The 20,570-nt window shown below is 37.5% G+C and overlaps 2 protein-coding genes across 2 annotated transcripts in view; one reads left to right on the top strand and one right to left on the bottom strand.

The window, feature by feature from the left end:
- Positions 1-6,348: 6,348 nt before the first annotated feature.
- LOC101561515 (40S ribosomal protein S11-like) lies at positions 6,349-6,825 on the bottom strand. Its single transcript, XM_012515153.1, has one exon. It carries the CDS (start codon positions 6,823-6,825, stop codon positions 6,349-6,351), a length of 477 nt encoding a protein of 158 aa, XP_012370607.1.
- Positions 6,826-19,165: 12,340 nt separating this feature from the next.
- The window catches only part of LOC101588750 (arginine/serine-rich protein PNISR), a 2,405-nt gene continuing 1,000 nt past the window's right edge, over positions 19,166-20,570 (top strand). Inside the window, exon 1 of the mRNA XM_004633118.2 lies at positions 19,166-20,570. Within this exon, the coding sequence (XP_004633175.1) occupies positions 19,189-20,570 (1,382 nt within the window). The 5' untranslated portion in view covers positions 19,166-19,188.

The following is a 20,570-nucleotide window of genomic DNA, read 5'->3' as shown; positions in this document are numbered from 1 at the left end:
AAAGTTCAAGGACCTGAGTTCAATCCCTAGTTAGGCCAAAAAAATTTTAAAAATAAATATTTTTCATTTTTAAATTTTTTTCTTCATATTCTGTAGGAACTTAAGTTTAACATATCAATGCTTGATGAAAAGTACCTGTTCCATGTTATGCCTAGGATGTTAGGTATTCAGACAGATAGTGAGGTTAAACCTAACTGCATATGTTGTAGGGTAATAATAAGCTTCTCTTCTGGAGGGTTAACAACCTAAGTTTGCAGACCAAAAATTAGAGAAATAGAAGGGCTGCAAGGACAACCAACATTTTGACCCTAGCATTTTAAGGTCAGTGAAGACTCAGGACATAGAAGAACCTGTATTATAACATCATGTAATTCAGTTGTGTTCCAAATTTTCTGATCAAGGAGATTATGGGGCCACAGAGCAACGTGATTGATGATGTAGAGTATGCCTATGGAGAGTCACATAGAGAGAAAACATTCTCTCAGGCTTTCAGAGATAGCAAATTGATCAAGCAATGGCCGTGAGTCATCCACATGGCTGACACTACAAAGGATCTGCATAAAATGGTACAGGGTTACAGGATAAATCCTGAGAGGACTTGACTGACCTTGTCAGATACAAAAGTTACATTTCTTGTTATATAGGTCTTTCTTTATCTTGGTCATAACCATCCAGCAGAAAAGTATAAAAATGAGGTATATAAAGTAAAGCCATATTATGCTGAGCTGTGAAAGGCTCTAGTCAACAACTTCTGTGGATAACCCACCACTATTGTGGACTGCTAGACTGTGTCATATTGTTTTGCTGAATTCACTCACGTATAGTATTTAGATGCCAGTGGAATACCCATCTCTGATAGAACTAAATAAAAAAGGGGATACACAGGAAGGACCATTTTGTATCTGTATGTACAGAATAGTTAGGATAGATATACAGCTACTTTTGTTTAAGTCAATGAGAAGAAAGACATGCACTAATAGTGTTTGGACAGGATATCTACATCTTGTACTATGGATAAGCACTAAGAAGATAACATTGTCCAATGTATTAAATATTGAAACTGTCCTATTAATCAATTTTGAAACTATCTCATTGCTATTTGTTTCTCAATAAAATAAAAATAAAAATAAATAAAATCTTTTTTTTTTTTCAGAACCGGGGATTGAACTCAGTCACCTGCACTTGCTAGGGAAGCACTTATTCTATTGAGCCATTTCCCCAGCCCCCTTTTTTTGTAAAATGTACATATTCTTGTTTCATCATTCCTTAAAACCTTGAGATAAAGAGCTATATGCCTGTTTATATCCCATAAAACCTTGTAACAAAGCACTATCCAAGATTGTGGAACTCATTCTGCCTACCAACCGTGATCTCATCAAACTAGACAATCAGGTTAAATTTAAGGCCACATTACCACCAAAAGAGCATAGTAGTGACAATTTCATGTCAAGAATAAAAGCCTAAGAGACTGCCTGCTTTGTATACTTTGTTTGTTTGTTTTCTTGCTTGCATCTTCTAGCTGTATACCCTTCTGCAGAAGTTTGCCTTTCTGGGACACTTCCAAGAGTTTGTATTTTCTTTTGTTCTGTTTGTGATATCAGAGAATTCTTGCCCAACCACTCACCATCCAGAAGTGGCAGGATTGATAGAAAGTTGGAACAGTGTTTTAATGATAGAGTTACAGAGCCATCTAGTTAGTAAGAGCTTTCAGGTATGGGAAAAGGTTCTTTTTAAAACTGTATATTCTTTGACTCAGCATCCTATATGGTATTGTTTCCCATAGAAAGAATTCAGAGGCCCAAGAAGCAAGGTGTGAGAGTGGGAATGGTACCACTCATCATTACCCCTACTTATCCACTAGCATATTTTTTGCTTCCTGTTCTCAAACCTTATGCTTTCCTGGCTTTGAATTATTAGTTCCAGAGGACAGAAGGCTTGTACCAGTAAGTGCAACAATGACAACACTGAACCAAAAACTAAGATTTTCACCCTGGTCATTTTGGTCTCCTCAATCCTGAGAAAACAAGCTTTAAAGAAGTTACAATGTTGACAGAGGTGAGTGATCCAGACTATCAAGGGAAAGTTGGACTATTGCTCCACAATGGGAGAAACAAAAATATAAGGAAAAAAGTATATATCTTAGTGTTACCATACCCTGTTATTAAGGTCAATGAGAAACTACAACAACCCAATCCAAGTAGGATAACAGATGGTCCATAACCTTCTGGAATGAAGATATGGAAAGAAAAAAGACCTGCTGAAGTGCTTGCTGAAGGCTAAGTAAATCTAGAATGGATATTAGAAGAAAATAGTTCTAAATACCAGCTATACTCATATACAGACATGAGGATTATAACTGTAGAAGTTCTCTCTCAATATGCTTCCTATGTAATATATCAATAGACAATATTGATGCTTAATATTTTAAAATCTATGTTATAATGTTCAAGTCATGAAAAATTAGGATTAAGCATCACCAAAAGAAAATTTCTTGCTATTCTGGGAAGAAATTAGTGCATTTTGTTTGCATGCAGAATGGTTGTAACATGTTTGGCATAATTACAAACTTGCTGTATCAGAGACTATGCTTTAAGGAACTGTGACTGGTTGTCAAGTTCATGGAGGACAGATTGTGATAGTTAACTGATTATGTCAACTTGAGTAAGAAATATCCAATTAAATTAGATCATCATAGTAGTTCAGGGATATAGCTCAGAGGCATAAGCTCCTACACAATATCCCAAGTTTGATTCCTGGTACTGAAAAAAAAAATTAGATCAGCATAGAGCTGTGTGCAGTTAAAGGACTTACTGAGAACAGAAGACCCAGCCTGGGTGTGAGTGACAGCAACCAATATGTTTGCTGCCTGAATGGAATTAAAGGGAAACAAAGAAGATTCAATAAGTACTTACCTGGCAAGTGCAAGAGCCTGAGTTCAATCTCCAGTTCCAAAAAAAAAAAAAAAAAAAAAAAAAAAAAAAGACTCACTTCTGCTTCTTTGGATCAGCTCCAGTCTTCATCTTCACCTTGGACATCGTTGCCTGGCTTCCAGCACAGACTTTTCAGCCTCCAACACAGACCCTTCAGCATTCCACTGCAGACCCTTCCATGTCCTGATGTAGATACACAGGATGCTAGAGTGAGATCCAGGCCTTTGACTGGATTCTTTGGCTCTCCAGAACAGACAATCCTTTTGCATTTTCCACACCTAACTGTGCAGGTGACCATTGTAAACCAATTTTATAAATTATATATCTGTGTGTCTTACATTAAATCTGTTTCTCTAGGAAGCACTGACATTAACTATTGAAGCTATAGTTCACTATAGTTAACTATACATTAACTATTGAAGCTGAATTAAAAATATATACAAAACTTTAATAATCCAATATCAGGCAATGAAACTGATTAATTTTTTTTAAAACTACCAGCTACAAAACAGCATAGGTCCTGATGGATAGATTAACTCCCAAATTTTTCAAGATTTTATTATAACAAACTGCTATTACAAACATGGTGAACATATATTGCTGTGGTATAATGTTTTTAATTCTTCTGGGGAAATACCCAGAAGGAGAATAGCTGGGTTGAATGGGACCTCTCTCTAACCCTAGTTTTTTGAGGAATCTCCAGACTGATTTCCAAAGTAGTTGCACCAGTCTACATTGCCACCAACAGTGCAAAGTATTCCCTTTTTTCCCAGAGCCCCTTGTTGGTTGATTTCTTCATGATAACTGTTCTTACTGGGGTGAGATGAAATCTCAGAAACTGGAATGGGGGAAAGGAGAAAAGAAGAAAGGAGATATATTGACATAGATATATAGATATAGATAGATATTCTATATATGTATATATATGATGTTTGAGATAGTTATACTTCCAATTGCCATTAGTTAATTGAAAAGAAAGGTTCATACTATATTACTTGATCAATTTTTCATAACTACATCTTGTAATATGAGCAACTACTTTGAAGATAACAATACACATTGTACCAATTATTGTTACTGTCCTGAAATCTTGTTTTGAAATTTTATGCCATTGTTTTTATTATTTTTCTTTTATTTAAAATTTTAACAAAAACAATTTTTCTTAAATTCTAAAAGAAATTTAGGGAAGATCTAACACCAATAGTCCTTGAACTCTTTAATGAAATCAAAAGGAAAGAAGTTGCTCCCTAGAGCATTACCCTGATTCTAAAACCAGAAAAGGAACCAACCAAAAGAGAGAATAGGCCAATCTCTTTAATGAGCATAGATATAAAAATCCTTAATAAGATACTGACAAACACAATGTGACAAATCATATCAGTTATCAAAAATTTCACTGGGCTTCATATCAGAGATGCATGGGTAATTCAACATACACAAATAGATAAATGTAATACACCACATAAGCAGAAGCAAGGACAAAAACCACATGATTATCTAAATTCATGCAGGAAAAGCTTTTGACAAAAGTCAATGTCCATTCATAAAAAAAACTTGAAGAAAATAGGTAAAAAAGGATCTTATTTCAATCATATAAAGACCATTTATGACAAATCAAAGCCAATATCATTTAATAATAAAAAGATGAAAGCTTTCCCTCTAAAATCAGTGACAAGATAGGCATGCCCAACATCACTACACTATTCATTATAGTTCTCCAAACATTAACCAGAGCAATGAGGCAAAAGAAAGAAATGAAAAAGATATAGATAAGACAGGAAGACCTCAACTTAATCATTCCTTGAAAATGTTATAATCCTCTACATAGAAAACCCAAAATAGTCCACCTAAAGATTCTTAGAATTAATAACCTAATAGAGCAATGTAACAAGATGCAGTATGAAGTCAGCTCACAAAACCCAACAACATTCTTGTTCACCAATAATAAACTCACTAAGAAAAAAATTAGGGAAATAATGCCTTTCACAGTAGCATCAAGAAAAATTAAATATTGAAGAATTAACTTAACCAAAGAAATGAAAGAACTCTACATCAACAAATACATTACTATGAAAAATCTGAGTGAAGAGGATACAAGAAATTAGAGAGATATCCACTGTTCCTGAATAGGAAGAATCATAGAGCCATACTTTCAAAACAGATGTACAAATTTAACACTAAGCCAATCAAAATACCAATATCATTCCTCATAGAACTACAGAAAGCAATCTTAAAATTCATATGGAACCAGAAAGGACCTAGAAGAGCAAAAGCAATCCTGGGCAACAAGAGCAAGGCAAGGGGCATCGCAGTCCAGGACTTCAAGTTTACTACAAAGCTCTAGTGATAAAACCGATATGGTATTGCAGAAAACAAATGTGTGGCTTAATGGAACAGATTAATGATTTATGTATTTATATATATTTTTTCTTGCCATAATTTTATTGATAAACAAATAGCAATGAGACATTTTCAAATCAAATAGGTAGGACAGTTTCAATAATTAACACACTGCATACATTCTTCTTAGTGGTTAATTGCTGTACAAGATGCGGACTTGATATCCTATTTACAAACACCATTAGAACAAATCATTCTATTCATTAAGAGAATGTAACTATATAACTATCTTAACCACTTTGAATACACAGATACAAAATGGACATTAATCTGTATCCCCTTTTTTTGTTAAGTTCCATTATTTGAATATTATAGGTGTGTAAACTCAGCAAAATATTCTAAAAGTGTCTAGTAGCCCATAATAGTATTGGGTCTTCCGCTTTACTGGCAATGTCAGAAATTGTTGACCTGACTCCCCCACAGCTCAACATAACAGCATGGCTTTACATCTTATACTTCATTTTTATACTTTTCTACTGGATGGTTAAGACCAAGGTAAAGCAGGACCTATGCAACAAGAGTTGTAGCTTTTGGGTCTGATAAGGTCAGTGAAATCCCGTCAGGATTTATCCTGAGATCCACTCATGTGGATGAGTCACAGCCATTGCTTGGCCAATGTGCTCTCTATGAAAGCATGAGAGAATGTTTTCTATCCATGTGACTCTCCTTAGGCACACTCTACATCATCAATCACTTTCCTCTTTGGCCCCATAATCTTCTTGATCAGAAAATTTGGGACACTACCGAGTTACATGACGTTACAGTACAAGTTCTCATATGTCCTGAGTCTTAATTGACCTTGATGGCTTTCCTTGCAGCCCTCCTTTTTCTCTAATTTTGGTCTGCAAACTTAGGTTGTTAACCATCCAGAAGACAAGCTTATTGTTATTATCAAACAACTTAGGCTATTAAGCTTTTATATTTAAAAAAAAATACTTCTAGGGACATTTAACTACCTCAGTTTTTTTTTTCAAGAGTCAGAATAACTTTATTCCTTTTGGAGTGTGGCCAGGTGAAGTTAGAACTTCTGGAATTGCTCCTTGGTGCCGGCGGCCTTGATGACCTTAAGCACGTTGAAGCGCACTGTCTTGCTCAGGGGCCTTTCCTCGCCCACAGTGACGAAGTCACCGATCTGGATGTCCCTGAAGCAGAGGGACAGGTGCACCGACATGGTCTTGTGGCGCTTCTCAAAGCGATTGCATTTGCAGATGTAGTGGAGATAGTCCTGGCGGATGAGAATGGTCCTCTTCATCTTCATCTTGGTCACCATGACAGACAGGATCAGCCCCCAAATGGAGACATTACTGGTAAAGGGACATGTCTTATCAATATAGGTGCCCTTGATGGCCTCTTTGGTGGTCTTGAAGCCCCGACTAATGTTCTTGTAGTACCCAGGGAGCTTCTCTTTGCCAGTTTCTCCCAGAAGTTCCCTCTTCTTGTTTTGGAAGATAGTCAGCTGCTTCTGGTAGGTGCACTCTGTCTGAATATCCACCATCTTCCCTGCTGACTGGAAAAAAAAAACTCACATTTTTGAGAAGGGGCCAGAACTTATGCTGGAGGAAAGATAGTCTCTTTAACAACTGGTGCTAGGAAAACTCAATATCCACATGCTGAACATTGACTCTAGATCTGTATTTCTCACCTTGCACTAAACTAAAATCAAAATGAATAAAAGATTAAATATTAAAGCAGGAAAAAATCTGCTGAAAGATAAAATAAGTAAAACCCTGCAATATGTAAGTGTAGGCAAAGACTGTCTGAATAGAACTACAATTACATAAGAGATAACACCAAAAATCAACAATGGAATCACATCAAATTAAAAACCTTAACAGCAAAGGAAACAACCAATAGAATGAGAAAATAAGCATAAAATGGGAACAAAATATTTTGCAGTTATTCATCAGACAGAAGACTATTATCTAGAATATATAAAGAACTCAAAAAATTTGGTCCCCAAAGTAAAAGAACCAATCCTAAAGTCAACTGAAATGAACAGATATTTCTCACAAAAAGTACAAAAGGCCAATAAATACATGACATGAAAAATGTTCAGTGTCTCTAGCCATTAGAGAAATGCAAATTTAAATAACACTGAGAGCTAGGCATTGTGGGGCATGCCTGTAATTACAGAACTTGGGAGGCTGAGACAAAAGGATCATTGGGAGCTGAAGGCCAGCCTGGGCTCTCTAATGAGTTCAAGGCCAACTTGACCTACATAGTGAAATCCTCTATCCAAAAAACAACAACAACAAAAAACAAAAAACAAAAAACAAAAAACAAAAAACAAACAAAAAAAAAACACTGAGATACCATCTCATTCCAGGAAGAATGACTGTCATTAGGAAATCAGGTAATAAGAAATGAATGCTGATGAGAGGGTGGTGGTTCATTCTTAGTGGAAAAGTAAACTGGTATAACCACTTTGAAATCAATATGGAGATTCCTCAAAACACTAAAGCAAAAAATTTCATTTGAGCCAGTTGTTTTCCTCCTAAGTATCTTCTTGAAAGAGCTAAGGCATCATATTACATGCATATGCATGTATACAGTTGTATAATTCACAACAACTAAATCTTGGAATTGGCCTACATGGGCTTGTTTTGGGATTTTGTCATTGTTGTTTTCTTTGATATATCAAAAATATTTTCTTTGGTATATAGCTATATTTCACATTTTTTAGTCATTTTTAAGAGAATAAAAAAATAGAAACAATACAGAATTTCACTAAACAAGATGATAGAAATTTTAACAATTGTTGTTATATTACATATCATTGTCTTCAAATTAGTTATTCAGATTACCAGATAAAAGCATGCAAAATTGGTTTAAAAAACTTTTAACCATTAACGGTTACTGACAAATCAGTAACATTTACTAGAAATCAGCTATCCTTTATATGTACATTTATTTTTTTTCCTTGCTTCTTTTTTGTTCTCCTTTTCCTCACCCAAGTTGTTCCTTCCATTTGAGCAGTTCTTTTTAGTTTCACAGAAGCTATTGTACCTTTTGGATTTTATTTACTCTTGGTATAGAGTACCAAGAGTACTCTATTTCACTTATGCGTATAGTCTGTAGTTGCAGCCATTTACCTATAAAAGCCTTGAATTTATGGTTCTTTATAGCTGAATAATACTATTATACCATTATATAAAAGACATTTTTATCTATTCCTCAGCTGATGTGCATTTGAGTTGTTTCCAAGATTTAGCTATGACAAATTGCACTGCTATAAACATATATGCACATATATCACTGTGGTATGAAGTTTTCAGTTTTTCTGGAAAAAATACCCAAGAAAGGAAGAGCTCAATTGAATGGGATCTCTAATCCTAGTTTTTTAAGGAATCTCACACTGATTTCCATAGTAGTTGTACCAATCTGAACTCCCATCAACAGTAGAAAAGGGTTCCATTTTCCCCTCAGCATTTGTTATTGGCTGACTTCTTGATGATAGCCATTCTTTCTTGGGTGAGATGAAATCTCAGTGTTGTTTTAATTTGCATTTCTCAAATGACCAAGGATGTTGGGTTGTTTTTCATATATTTATTTACCATTTGTATTTCTTCATCTGAGAAGTGTGTATTTATCTCAGATGCCAAATTTGGGATTGGGTTTTTTAATTTTGGGGGCATGATCATTTTAATTCTTTATATGTTCTTGATGCTCTTTGCCTGAATGACAGTCAGCTATAATTTTTACCAGTTATAGATTTTTTTCTTTACTGTTGATCATTTCTTTTGATGAGCAAAAACATTTCAGTAAGATGAGATCGCAGCTATTGATTTGTTGGAGTATTTCCCATGCAATTTGGTTTTTGTTCATGAACTCTCTACCTATACCTGTCTTCATGATTTCTATCTACTTTATTCTCCAGTAGATATAGTTTTTCTGTTCTAATATTCAAAGATATAGTGCATGGTGATAGACATGGGTCTAATTTTAATCTTCATCATGTGGAAAGTTAGTGCTTCTATCACCATTTATTAAAGAGACAATTTATCTTTCAATGAAAATGTTTCACCCTTTTGTCAAAGATAAGGTGGCTGAGTGTGTTTGTAGTTGTGTCTGCATCTTCTAATCTGTTCCACTGGTCATCAGGTATGTTTTTGCCACTATCATGTTCATTTTGTAACAGTAGCTTTATAGTATAATTTCAAGTCAGGATTGTAATGTCCCCTGCTTTGCCTTTGTTGGTGAGGATTGCCTTTGCTACTCTAGATCTCTTCTGGTTCCAGATTAATTTTAGGAATGTTTTCCCTATATCTGTAAAGTATACTAATATTACTTTAATTGTGATTGCATTGAATCTTATTTTTTTTTCAGAACCAGTGATTGAACTCAGGCCCTTGCACTTGCCAGGCAAGTGCTTATTCCACTGAGCCATCTCCCCAGCCCCTCAAGCTATCTCCCCAGCCCCTGCATTGAATCTTTATAAAACAATTTTGGGAATATGGTCATTTTCACACTGTTGGTTCTTCATATCCACAAGCAAGAAATACCTTTCTATTTTCTGAAATCCTGTTTGTTGTCTACTGTCCACACTCTTTTTCAATACAGTTCTGGCTAGTTTTAATACTAGCCAGAACAATTAGATAAGAGAGAGAAATAAAGGAATAAGAATTGGAAAAGAAGAAGTGAAATTATTATTATTTGCAGATAACATGAAACTCTACAAAGACCCTAAAAACTCCACCCAAAGACTTCTAGATTTAATAATCAAATTCAATAGCATAGCTGGATACATAGTTAACACTTAAAAATCAATAGTATTCCTGCACACAAACAACAAACACACTGAGAGAGAAATTAAGGAAACCACACCTTTCACAATAACATTCAAAAAAATGAAATAATTAGGAATCAATCTAATAAAGAAAGTAAAAGTGAACATAATATACAGTGAAAATTATAATCCTCTGGGGATTATTTTTTTAACCAGAAATTGAACTCAGGAACTTGTTCTTGCTTGGCAGGCTGTGCTTCTGAGCTATTTCCCTGGCCCTTGCACTGTTTATTAACATAAGAATGGATAAAGGAAATGTGATTTTTGTGTGATTTTTTTTAAAAAGACACATTTATTCAGAGTCATGATTAGACTATTGCATTTAGCAATCAACAGCATGGGTACAAGAAAAGGTCTACATTAAAACCCTTTGTTGGAATGGTTCACACTTTCCACAGAACAGAAGCTAAAATAACCTATTATACAATTAGTCATAAATACAATCCTTGAATTTTTTGCCCATATGCATGAGTATTGTCTAAAACATGTCTTCTTTGTAGCACCTGGGCCCTGCTACCACTGTGCTTTGCTGAGTTCATAAATCTGTTGTAACCTGTATCTTCCCTGTCACTTCTTTGACTATCCTATCCTGCTAAGCTTTGTTTCCTGGAAGTGTTTAAAACATTCTGCCACTGCTATAGCTACTGCTGCTGCTGCTGCTGCTGGAGCCACTATAGTCATCCTGATTTCATGGTTTGGTAAAATATTGGCATCCACCACCCTAGGGCCCAGAGCTTCTACCTCCAAAGTTTCCTCCCTCTGTGGGTCCAAAATCTGAAGACTGACTGTTGTAATTGCCAAATTCATTATAGCTTCTACCACCTCCATAATTGCTTCCACTACCACTGCCAAAGACGCCTCTACCTCTTCCATTGTTATAGCTATAACAGCTGCCACTCCCACCATAGCCAATGGGCTGGTTTCCATAACACTGTTTACCACTTCCATTGCCTCTGCTTCCTCCAGAGCAACCAGGGCTGCCTCCTCCATAACCACCATCATTACCAAATCCATTGTATCCATCTCCACTGCCATCCTATCGACCCCCACCATGGCTGCCACCAGAGCTACCTCAACCACTGAAGTTTCCTCTGTGACCAAAACTGTCATTGCCACCAAACCACCTCCACAACCACTACCAAAATTTCCAAAACTACTTCAACCTCTCTGGCTAGATGAAGCATAGCCATCTGCTGCTTTGACAGGGGTTTCTTCACTTCACAGTTGTGGCCATTCACAGTGTGGTATTTTTCAATGATAATCTTATCCACAGAATCATGGTTATCAAAGGTTACAAAAGCAAAGTCCCTGGAGCTGGGAGATGGCTCGTTTGGATAATTACTTCCCTGGCAGGCTGGTGTTTTTGAGTTTTATCTCCGGTTCTGTAAAAAAGAAAAAAAAAAAAAGCAAAGCCCCTCTTCTTTCTATTGCCTCAGTCTGTCATAATTTCAGTCACTTTGATTTTTCCATATTGTTCAAAATGATCTCATAGGTTATGTTCTTCAGTATCATCTTTAGTGCCACCAACAAAGAACTTTGTTAAGTGGACACCTGATCTTTGAGAATCTTCTCTTGAGACAGATCTCTTTGGTTCCACTACTCTTCCATCCACTTTGTGTGGCCTTGCATTCATGGCTGCATCCACCTCTTCCACGGTGGCACAAGCAACAAACCCAAAGCCCCTGGAATGCTTGGTGTTCGGGTCTCTCATTATCACGCAGTCTGTGAGTGTTCCTCATTGCTCAAAATGGCTCCTCAGACTCTCATCAGTTGTTTCAAAGCTCAGTCCTCCGATGAAGAGCTTCCGCAGCTGTTCGGGCTCCTTGGGAGACTCTGACTTAAACATGACTACAGTTGGAAGAGAGACTGACAATGCTTCCTCTGTGGTGTCCACCAGCAGAAAGGAATAAGCTACTAAACATACTCTAATATTTATTTATAATAGAGTATTAGTTTGTAATAACTGATTCACTGCATCAACTTGAGTAAAAAATGCCCAACTTAGAGGGCCAGCTAGATAGCTCAGTGGATTTAAGCACCTGCTTAGGCAGACACAAGGGCTGGGGGTTCAAACCCCAGCCTGCCATGCCAGCCCCACCCCCAGTGTGTGCTGAGATGATGAATGAGACTGGGCATGGTGGCACATGCCTGTAATCCCAGTGCTTGGGAGGATAAAAAACAGGAAGGATCACTAGGAGTCTGCTCTGTATGTTGAGACCCTGTGGACCCTGTAGACCCTGTACTAAATACATAAAGAAAAAGAAAAAGAAATGCTCAACTGAATTAGTTCAGCATAGTTCTGGGTGGAAGACCCATTCTAGGTAGCACTATCTCCAGAATGATATAAAAGGGAAGTGAAGAAGGAAAGCTGTTTCTGTTTCTTCAGAAGAGCCCAAGTTTTCACCCTCACCTTGGGTGTCATCTCCTGGCTTCCAGCACACTCTTAAATCTCTGGCACAATCCTTCAGCCTTCCAAAGCAGACCCTTCAGCCTCCTGGTACAGATAGTACACTGAGCTCCAGGTCTTCAGCTGGACCCTTTGTTTCCCCAGTGCACAGACAGACCTTTAACAGTATTCCACACCTGATTCTGTGGGCAGCTAGACTGTAAGTCAATTGTAAATTCTTACATATTTGCACATCTTGCATTAAATCTGTTTTTTCTAGTAAACACAGACTGATATATACTCCCATAAAGAAGGGCAACCTTGTCACATTTGTAGGAAAATAGATCTACCTTAAGATCATAATATTAAGTGAAATAAATTAAGACATACAAGCTTAGACATAAAGCTACATATCATGGGGTTTCTGTTATATGAGAAACCCAAAATAAAAATAAAAGATTGGTAGTAGAAAATAGCAATATAAATCTTTTGCATATGGGAAGAGGACCAGGAGATGTAAGGTGGAATTTAAAAAAAGAACTAAGATGTGATATGTACATGTAGCAACTCCCCACAAGGAATGTGATCATTATGTACTACAAGCATGTAATAATAAATAAAAATATCCTGAAAAAGTAAATTGTACATAAGCAAAAAATAAAATTAGGACTGAATCATGGTGTGAGGGAGATAATCATATTCCATTATTCAATTTTTTCAGTGCTATAACCTCTTTCTTGGATGTCCATTCTTCTTTAGAAACACAGAATTCTAGAATGAGCAGAAATCTCAGAGATGATCTAATTCAGTGGTTTCCAAGTGTGGCTCTCCACTGGAATCTGCTGGAAGATTTGTTAAATAACAAAATGTCAAGACCAAAAAGCTAAGGCAAACAGAGCACACATTCAAGGCCAATTTGAGCAATTTAGTGACTTACTGAGATGAGTTTCAGACTAAAAAGGGGGCTGGGGATGTAGCTCAGTGAGAAGGTCTTGGGTACAATCCTCACTACTATTCCATCCAAAGTCCAGGGACTCTCTGTAAAGAGCAGGATTACCAGGGACCAAAAAAGATTTACCCAAGAGGGCAGTTACTTGCTATCTCTTAGACATGGACGGTCTTGCAAAGGCCAGTGTATTCAAACCTGGATAGAAATAAAAGAACAGAGTCATGAAGATTGTGCAAAGTGAGAATAAATTTCAGAAAATCAGAATGAAAGTTTCTCATGTGGAGGATGAGACCCAGACTGAATGTCCATAGCTTAAACAGCACTCTCCTGCTTTTTTGCTTTTTTTCTTAACACTTTTTTCTCCCTTTTATTGTTATTGGTCCATTGTTCACTGCAACCCTGTTCATTGGCCCAAGGCTGTCTGTGTCCTGAGTGCCTGCAAGTTGCTATGGTGAATCCCCATTTCTTCTTTTAGTTGGACCCTGTGCCCTGTCCTCCTAGCCTATTTAGCTCTGGTTACTTATTTTCTCTTTTAGCTAGCATTCAGCTTCCTATTTTTCCTTGTACTTTTGTCAAGGGGTCAACTTCTGTTTTTTCTCTATCTATGGGGCTCCCAGTCCCTACATTCAGCATGGTGCCATTGGTGTTGATGAAATTTTAAAGAGGCCAGGCCTAGTGGGAAGTCTTCATATCACAGGGAGCATGCCCTCAAAGTACACTGTGGAATGATGGTCTCTTCCTCTCTTCCATTCCTGGTCATGGTATGAACAGCTTCCTGTGCCATGAACCCTCACCATGATGTGCTGCCTCACCTCAAGCCCAAAAGCAATAGGTCCAACAGACCATGGGTTGAAACTCAAAAGATATGAGCAAAAACAAACCATTCCTTAGCAAGGCATGATGGTGTACACTTGTACTCTCACTACCAAGGGAGCTGAGGCAAAATAATCATGAGTTCAAGGACAACTGGATTACTTAGCAAGTTAGAAGAAAGCAAGAACATAGAAAGACCATGTCTCAAAATTAAAATAAACAAAAACATTTCTCTTTCATAGAAGATCATGACAGGTATTTTGCCAATATAGAGATATACAGGTTTTTGTTTTATTTTTTGTTCTTTGGGTTATTTTTAATTTTGCAGGGGGATTGAATGCAGGGCATTAACACTGGTCCTCATCCCCAAACCTTTTATTTCTTTTTTTACATGATCTTTCTTTTTTTATTAATTTTGTTGAGAAACAAATATCAATGAGACAGTCATAAAATCAATTAATAGGACAATTTCAATGATTAATACATTGCATATTATTGTCCTCATAGTTGTAATTCATCATACAAGATGCAGACATGATATCCTGTCCAAACACTACTAGTAAAAATCTTTCTTCTCATTGAATTAAGAGAAAGTAGCTGTATATCTATCCTATTTTGAAAATACAGATACAAAATGGTCCCTCATTTGTATCCCCTGTTTTTTGTTTGGTTTTGTCAGAGATGGGTATTCCATTGCCACTGAAATATTGTAGGTGCATGAATTCAGCAAAATAATCCAATATAGACCAGTAGTCCATAATAGTAGTGGGCTATCCATAGGACTGGCAATGTCAGAAGTTGTTGACTTGAGTTTTTCACAGCTCAATATATTAATATGGCTTTACTTTTCATATCTTATTGTTATACATTTCTGCTGGAAGATTAAGACCAAGATAAAGCAAGATCTATATAACAAGAAATGTAACGTTTGTATCTGACAAGGTCAGTCAAACCCTCTCAGGATTTACCCTGAAACCAGGTACCGCACTTTGTAGATTCTTTGTCAGTGTCAGTCATGTGGATGAGTTGTGGCCATTGCTTGACCAATTTGCTTTCTGTGAAAGCCTGAGAGAATGCTTTCTCTCCATGTGACTCTCCTTAGGCACACTCTACATTGTCAATCACTTTCCTGTGTGGCCCCATAATCTCCTTGATCAGAAAATGTGGGACACAACTGGGTTACAGAATGTTACAGTACGGGTTCTCTTATGTCCTCAGTCCTCACTGACCTTGAAAGGCTAGGGTCAAAATTTTGGTTGTCCTTGCAGCCCTTCTTTTTCTCTAATTTTGGGTCTGTTAACCCTACAGAAGAGAAGCTTAATGATATTATTACCCTAAAAACATAGGCAGTTGAGCTTAACTTCACTATCTATCTGAATATCAAACATCTTAGACATAACACAGAACAGGTATTTTCCATCACATATTGATATGTTAAACTTTAAATCCCTACAGAACATGAAGAAAAAATAAATTTAAAAAAATTTTAAATGAAATAAACAATTACATATTTTTACACAGAAATTTAGAAATCTAACCATATATAGCATTGTAGCAGGACAATCCCATGACTTTTTCCTTGTCTCTTGTTTTCATTTATTACCCTTTTAAAAAAAATATTTACTTGAGAGACAGTATAGCAGTAATTGATACAACATGACAAGCAATTTGTATTTAGAAGACCAGAATGACAGGCATTCCAAGTGTGATCCTTCTATTACACATTGCTATCTTCAAAGCAGTTGCTTGGTTCACAGGTATCAGCATGCATAGTTAGTGAGGGTGAGAATCCTACCAATTAACTGCTATTTTCAAAAATCTGCTTATGTTTCTCAGGATCATTGCCTTACCCATCTTTTGTGTATAAGTGCATGGTTTTGCCCCTGTCATGTTTCCTAGTTTTTCTCCTTTCCCTCTCTTAATTGTTTAATCCTTAAGTTCTTGCTTTCCTTTTAATTGTGTCACACCTTTCTATTTGTATTTCTTCTTTTGAGTTCTTACATTAGGGAGACTATATGATATTTACACGTGTGGGTCTGGTTTATTTCAATTATGAGTATGTCTTCAAGTGGCATCCATTTAAATATAAATGCTTCGAGTTTATCATTCTTTATAACTGAGTAATACTCCATTGTATAAAAATACCACATCTTTTTTATCTATTCCTCAGGTGATGGGCATCTTGGTTGTTTCCAAGATTTGGCTATCACAAATTGTGCTGCTATAGACATAGGTATGCATATATCTCTATGATATGATATTTTCAGTTCCTCTAGGGAAAATTCTCAGTAAGGGGATAGCTGGTCCAAACCTTATATTTTGAGACAGTGATTCTCTAAATTGCTAAGTTGCCCAAGCTGAACTCAAACTTGAAATTATCATGGGAAAGACTTCTTTGAGGTATTATTTTTCTAGCACTGCCTGAACAAAGTACCACAAACTGGAGGGCTTAAACAAATACATTGATTATTTCACAGTCCTGGAGGCTAGAATTATTAGATGAAGGACTTGGCTCCTTTTAAGGCCTCCCTCCTCAACTTGTAAAAATGTCACCTCCTCCCTGTCTCCTATGGCCTTCCCTTGTATGTGTCTGTGTCTTAATCTCTTTTTCATATAAAAACATTAGGCATATTAGATAAGGGCTCACCCTCAACCCTCATTTTAACCTAATTAAGGCCAAGATTCCAAATGCAACACATTCTGCAGTACTGTGGTTTAAGACTTCAACAAGTGAATTTTAGGGGAACACAATTCAGCCCTTCACACTCCCCCTACCACAAGTGGTGGAACTGATACTCAATTTAGATTAAAATCACCACAGTTAGAATCCAGGAGTATAGTTCAACAGCACAGCAACACCTGGCAAATGCAAGGCCCTGAGGTCAATTCCTGGTTTAAAAAAGAAAAAACTAGAAAATACAAATTGTACTTCCAAACTGGCCATTAACTAGGTATTAGAAAGCTCCAAAATGTCTGAGTCATTAATGCAGAGAAGTTCCTAAGAAATGTTATTTTTTAACCTTATAAAAATATTGTGTTCAATTTTACTATCACAAGACATTGTGATTCACAAACAATACTACCTGTTTTTTATGAACAGAATATATTTATTGAGGGAAAGAAAGCTCCCATCTACAAGAAGGATGGAGGGAGGGGTTGTCCCTTATACTACCTCCTTTTATAAAAAAAAAACAAAAAACCCACCTGAGTTTTGATTTTTTAAAATGAAAACATTAAAAGGAGGCAGCTGACATGAAGCAACAACCCTTCTAATGCTTCAGTGAACAAAATCACCTTTGACCTTACTCATGTCCCCTAAAGGCAGAATGCTGGAGGTCTGGAAATGATGTTTATCAGCAAAATAAGCTGAGAAATAATATGCGAGTGAAATCCAATGTGCCCTCACTGTCTCAAATTCCTATGGAAACACAACAAACAACAATCCATTCAGGCTTTGCACCCAAAAAAGGACATCTTTCTTTTTTTGTAGAGAAGACTCTGCCAATACAAACCTCTGCTTTTCATCTTCCAAGCAATCCAGGGAGCATTGTTATCTCTGGCCCATGACATAATTTTAGAAGCATTGGATCCTCTTCACACAAAATTAATTAGTATATTTTCAAATCATTCTTGAATGTCCTCCTCCCTGTTTCTCTAAATGCTACTTCCACCCACTGTTCACTAAACATAGTAGTTGTGCATGCTCAGCTGTGCTGAAGGCTGTGGTGGGAACATTCCATGAGAAGGCTGCAGAGCAGCAAAGTTCCAGTTTCTGATTTGTCACCCTCTGTGATTTGGGGCAAATAACTCCAACCTCCTAAGCCTCCATCTTCTCATATTTAAGATGGCAGGGGAAAGCTGGGCATGGAGACAAAGGCCTGTAATCCCAGCACTCGAGGAAACTTACTCAGAAAGACCACAATTTTGAGTCCAACCTAAATTGGGAAATAAGCAATTTAGAGAGAAACCTGTCTCAAAATTAAAAAAAAAAAAAAATTAAAGGACAAGGGATGCAACACAGTGCAAAGGTTCTGGGCTCAATCACAAGTACAAAAAACTTTGCAGGGTAAAGACTCTGACCTTTTATGTCTCTGTGCTGGCCTTTTACTCATTTAATTAAACAGAAAATAATATACATGATCTTGAAAAAATTGCATTGAGGAAGAAGAGGAAACCAGCAAGAAGTGAATGGACTTTATGTCATGTGAGCATTGCGGCCAAGATGATTAGAGAACCTTCCAGCAGACACACAACCTTGAGGTCCCTGCAGACACATGGCTAGGAGGATTGCAGCCCAACCTGTAGAAACAGAACTGGGGAGAGAGCACACATCTCCTCACTCAAAGTGCAGTCTGGTTAACTCTCTTGCTGTATGACTTCAGAAAGTCACATTAATATCTCTGATCCTCCATTTCTTCATCTGTGAAAGGAAGGAAATTAGCATAGATGGTCTTTCTCTTCTCTGACACTGTGCTAATGAGACAGCTGTATATTGTTAATTGATAAAGAAGTGGCTCAAAAGAGGATCCATCTGTTTTTAATTAAATTCAATTTGCAACATCTTCATAAATGCTTAGGAGGTAACGTATTAGGAAATACTGAAAACATGAATATTGAATCCATATGGCATTGTGAAAAAGACAGACTCCATTATTCAGAATTAACCTAGTGACTATATTTGGAAATCTAAAGAAGTCAAAATTTACTGACTATCAGAAAAGTGAGAGTGTTTTTAATGGAAATTGAATGCTGGAAGTAGAAGCATCGAAAGGGTTGGAGCCGTACTGGAAGAACGGTGGCGACGGCAGTGTTCCTGAACGAGGGCAGGGTATAAATCTTCTTGCTGTTATGCTTTCACGCTGTAGTCTGAATCAACCTGAATTTTAAACAGAAGATAGAAAATCAATATATTTTTAAAGAAAAGATGTGGGATCAAGGAGGACAGCCTTGGCAACAGTGGCCCTTGAACCAGCAACAATGGATGCAGTCATTCCAGCACCAGCAGGATCCAAGTCAGATTGACTGGGCTGCATTGGCTCAAGCTTGGATTGCCCAGAGAGAGGCTTCAGGACAGCAAAGCATAGTGGAACAACCTCCAGGAATGATGCCCAATGGACAAGAGATGTCTACAATGGAATCTGGTCCTAACAATCATGGGAATTTTCAAGGAGATTCAAACTTTAATAGGATGTGGCAACCAGAATGGGGAATGCATCAGCAGCCCCCACACCCCCCTCCAGATCAGCCATGGATGCCACCAACACCAGGCCCAGTGGACATTGTACCTCCTTCTGAAGACAGCAACAGTCAGGACAGTGGGGAATTTGCCCCTGACAACAGGCATATATTTAACCAGAACAATCACAACTTTGGTGGACCACCCGATAATTTTGCAGTGGGGCCAGTGAACCAGTTTGACTATCAGCATGGGGCTGCTTTTGGTCCACTGCAAGGTGGATTTCATCCTCCTTATTGGCAACCAGGACCTCCAGGACCTCCAGCACCTCCCCAGAACCGAAGAGAAAGGCCATCATCATTCAGGGATCGGCAGCGGTCACCTATTGCACTTCCTGTGAAGCAGGAGCCTCCACAAATTGATGCAGTAAAACGCAGGACTCTTCCAGCTTGGATTCGTGAAGGTCTTGAAAAAATGGAACGTGAAAAGCAAAAGAAATTAGAAAAAGAAAGGATGGAACAGCAACGTTCACAGTTATCGAAAAAAGAAAAGAAGGCCACAGAAGATGCTGATGGAGGTGATGGCCCTCGTTTACCTCAGAGAAGTAAATTTGACAGCGATGAGGAAGATGAAGACCCTGAAAACACTGAGGCTGTGAGCAGTGGAAAAGTCACCAGAAGTCCATCTCCAGTTCAAGAAGAGCAGAGTGAGCCAGAGATGACGGAAGAAGAAAAAGAGTATCAAATGATGTTGCTGACAAAGATGCTTTTGACTGAAATTCTTCTGGATGTCACAGATGAAGAAATTTATTACATAGCCAAAGACACACATCGTAAAGCAGCGAAAGCTCCTGCAAAACAGCTGGCACAGTCCAGTGCACTGGCTTCCCTCACTGGACTCGGTGGCCTGGGCGGTTATGGATCCGGAGACAGTGAAGATGAGCGGAGCGACAGAGGCTCTGAGTCCTCTGACACTGATGATGAGGAGTTACGGCACCGCATCCGGCAGAAACAGGAGGCTTTTTGGAGAAAAGAGAAAGAGCAGCAGCTACTGCACGATAAACAGATAGAAGAAGAAAAACAACAGACAGAAAGGGTTACAAAAGAAATGAATGAATTTATGCACAAAGA

Source organism: Octodon degus, unplaced genomic scaffold, assembly GCF_000260255.1.
Source record: "Octodon degus isolate 3935 unplaced genomic scaffold, OctDeg1.0 scaffold00051, whole genome shotgun sequence".
NCBI classification, from domain to species: Eukaryota; Metazoa; Chordata; class Mammalia; order Rodentia; family Octodontidae; genus Octodon; species Octodon degus.
The sequence above is the reverse complement of the archived record's forward strand: the minus strand, read 5'-3'. Positions and strand labels throughout refer to the sequence as shown.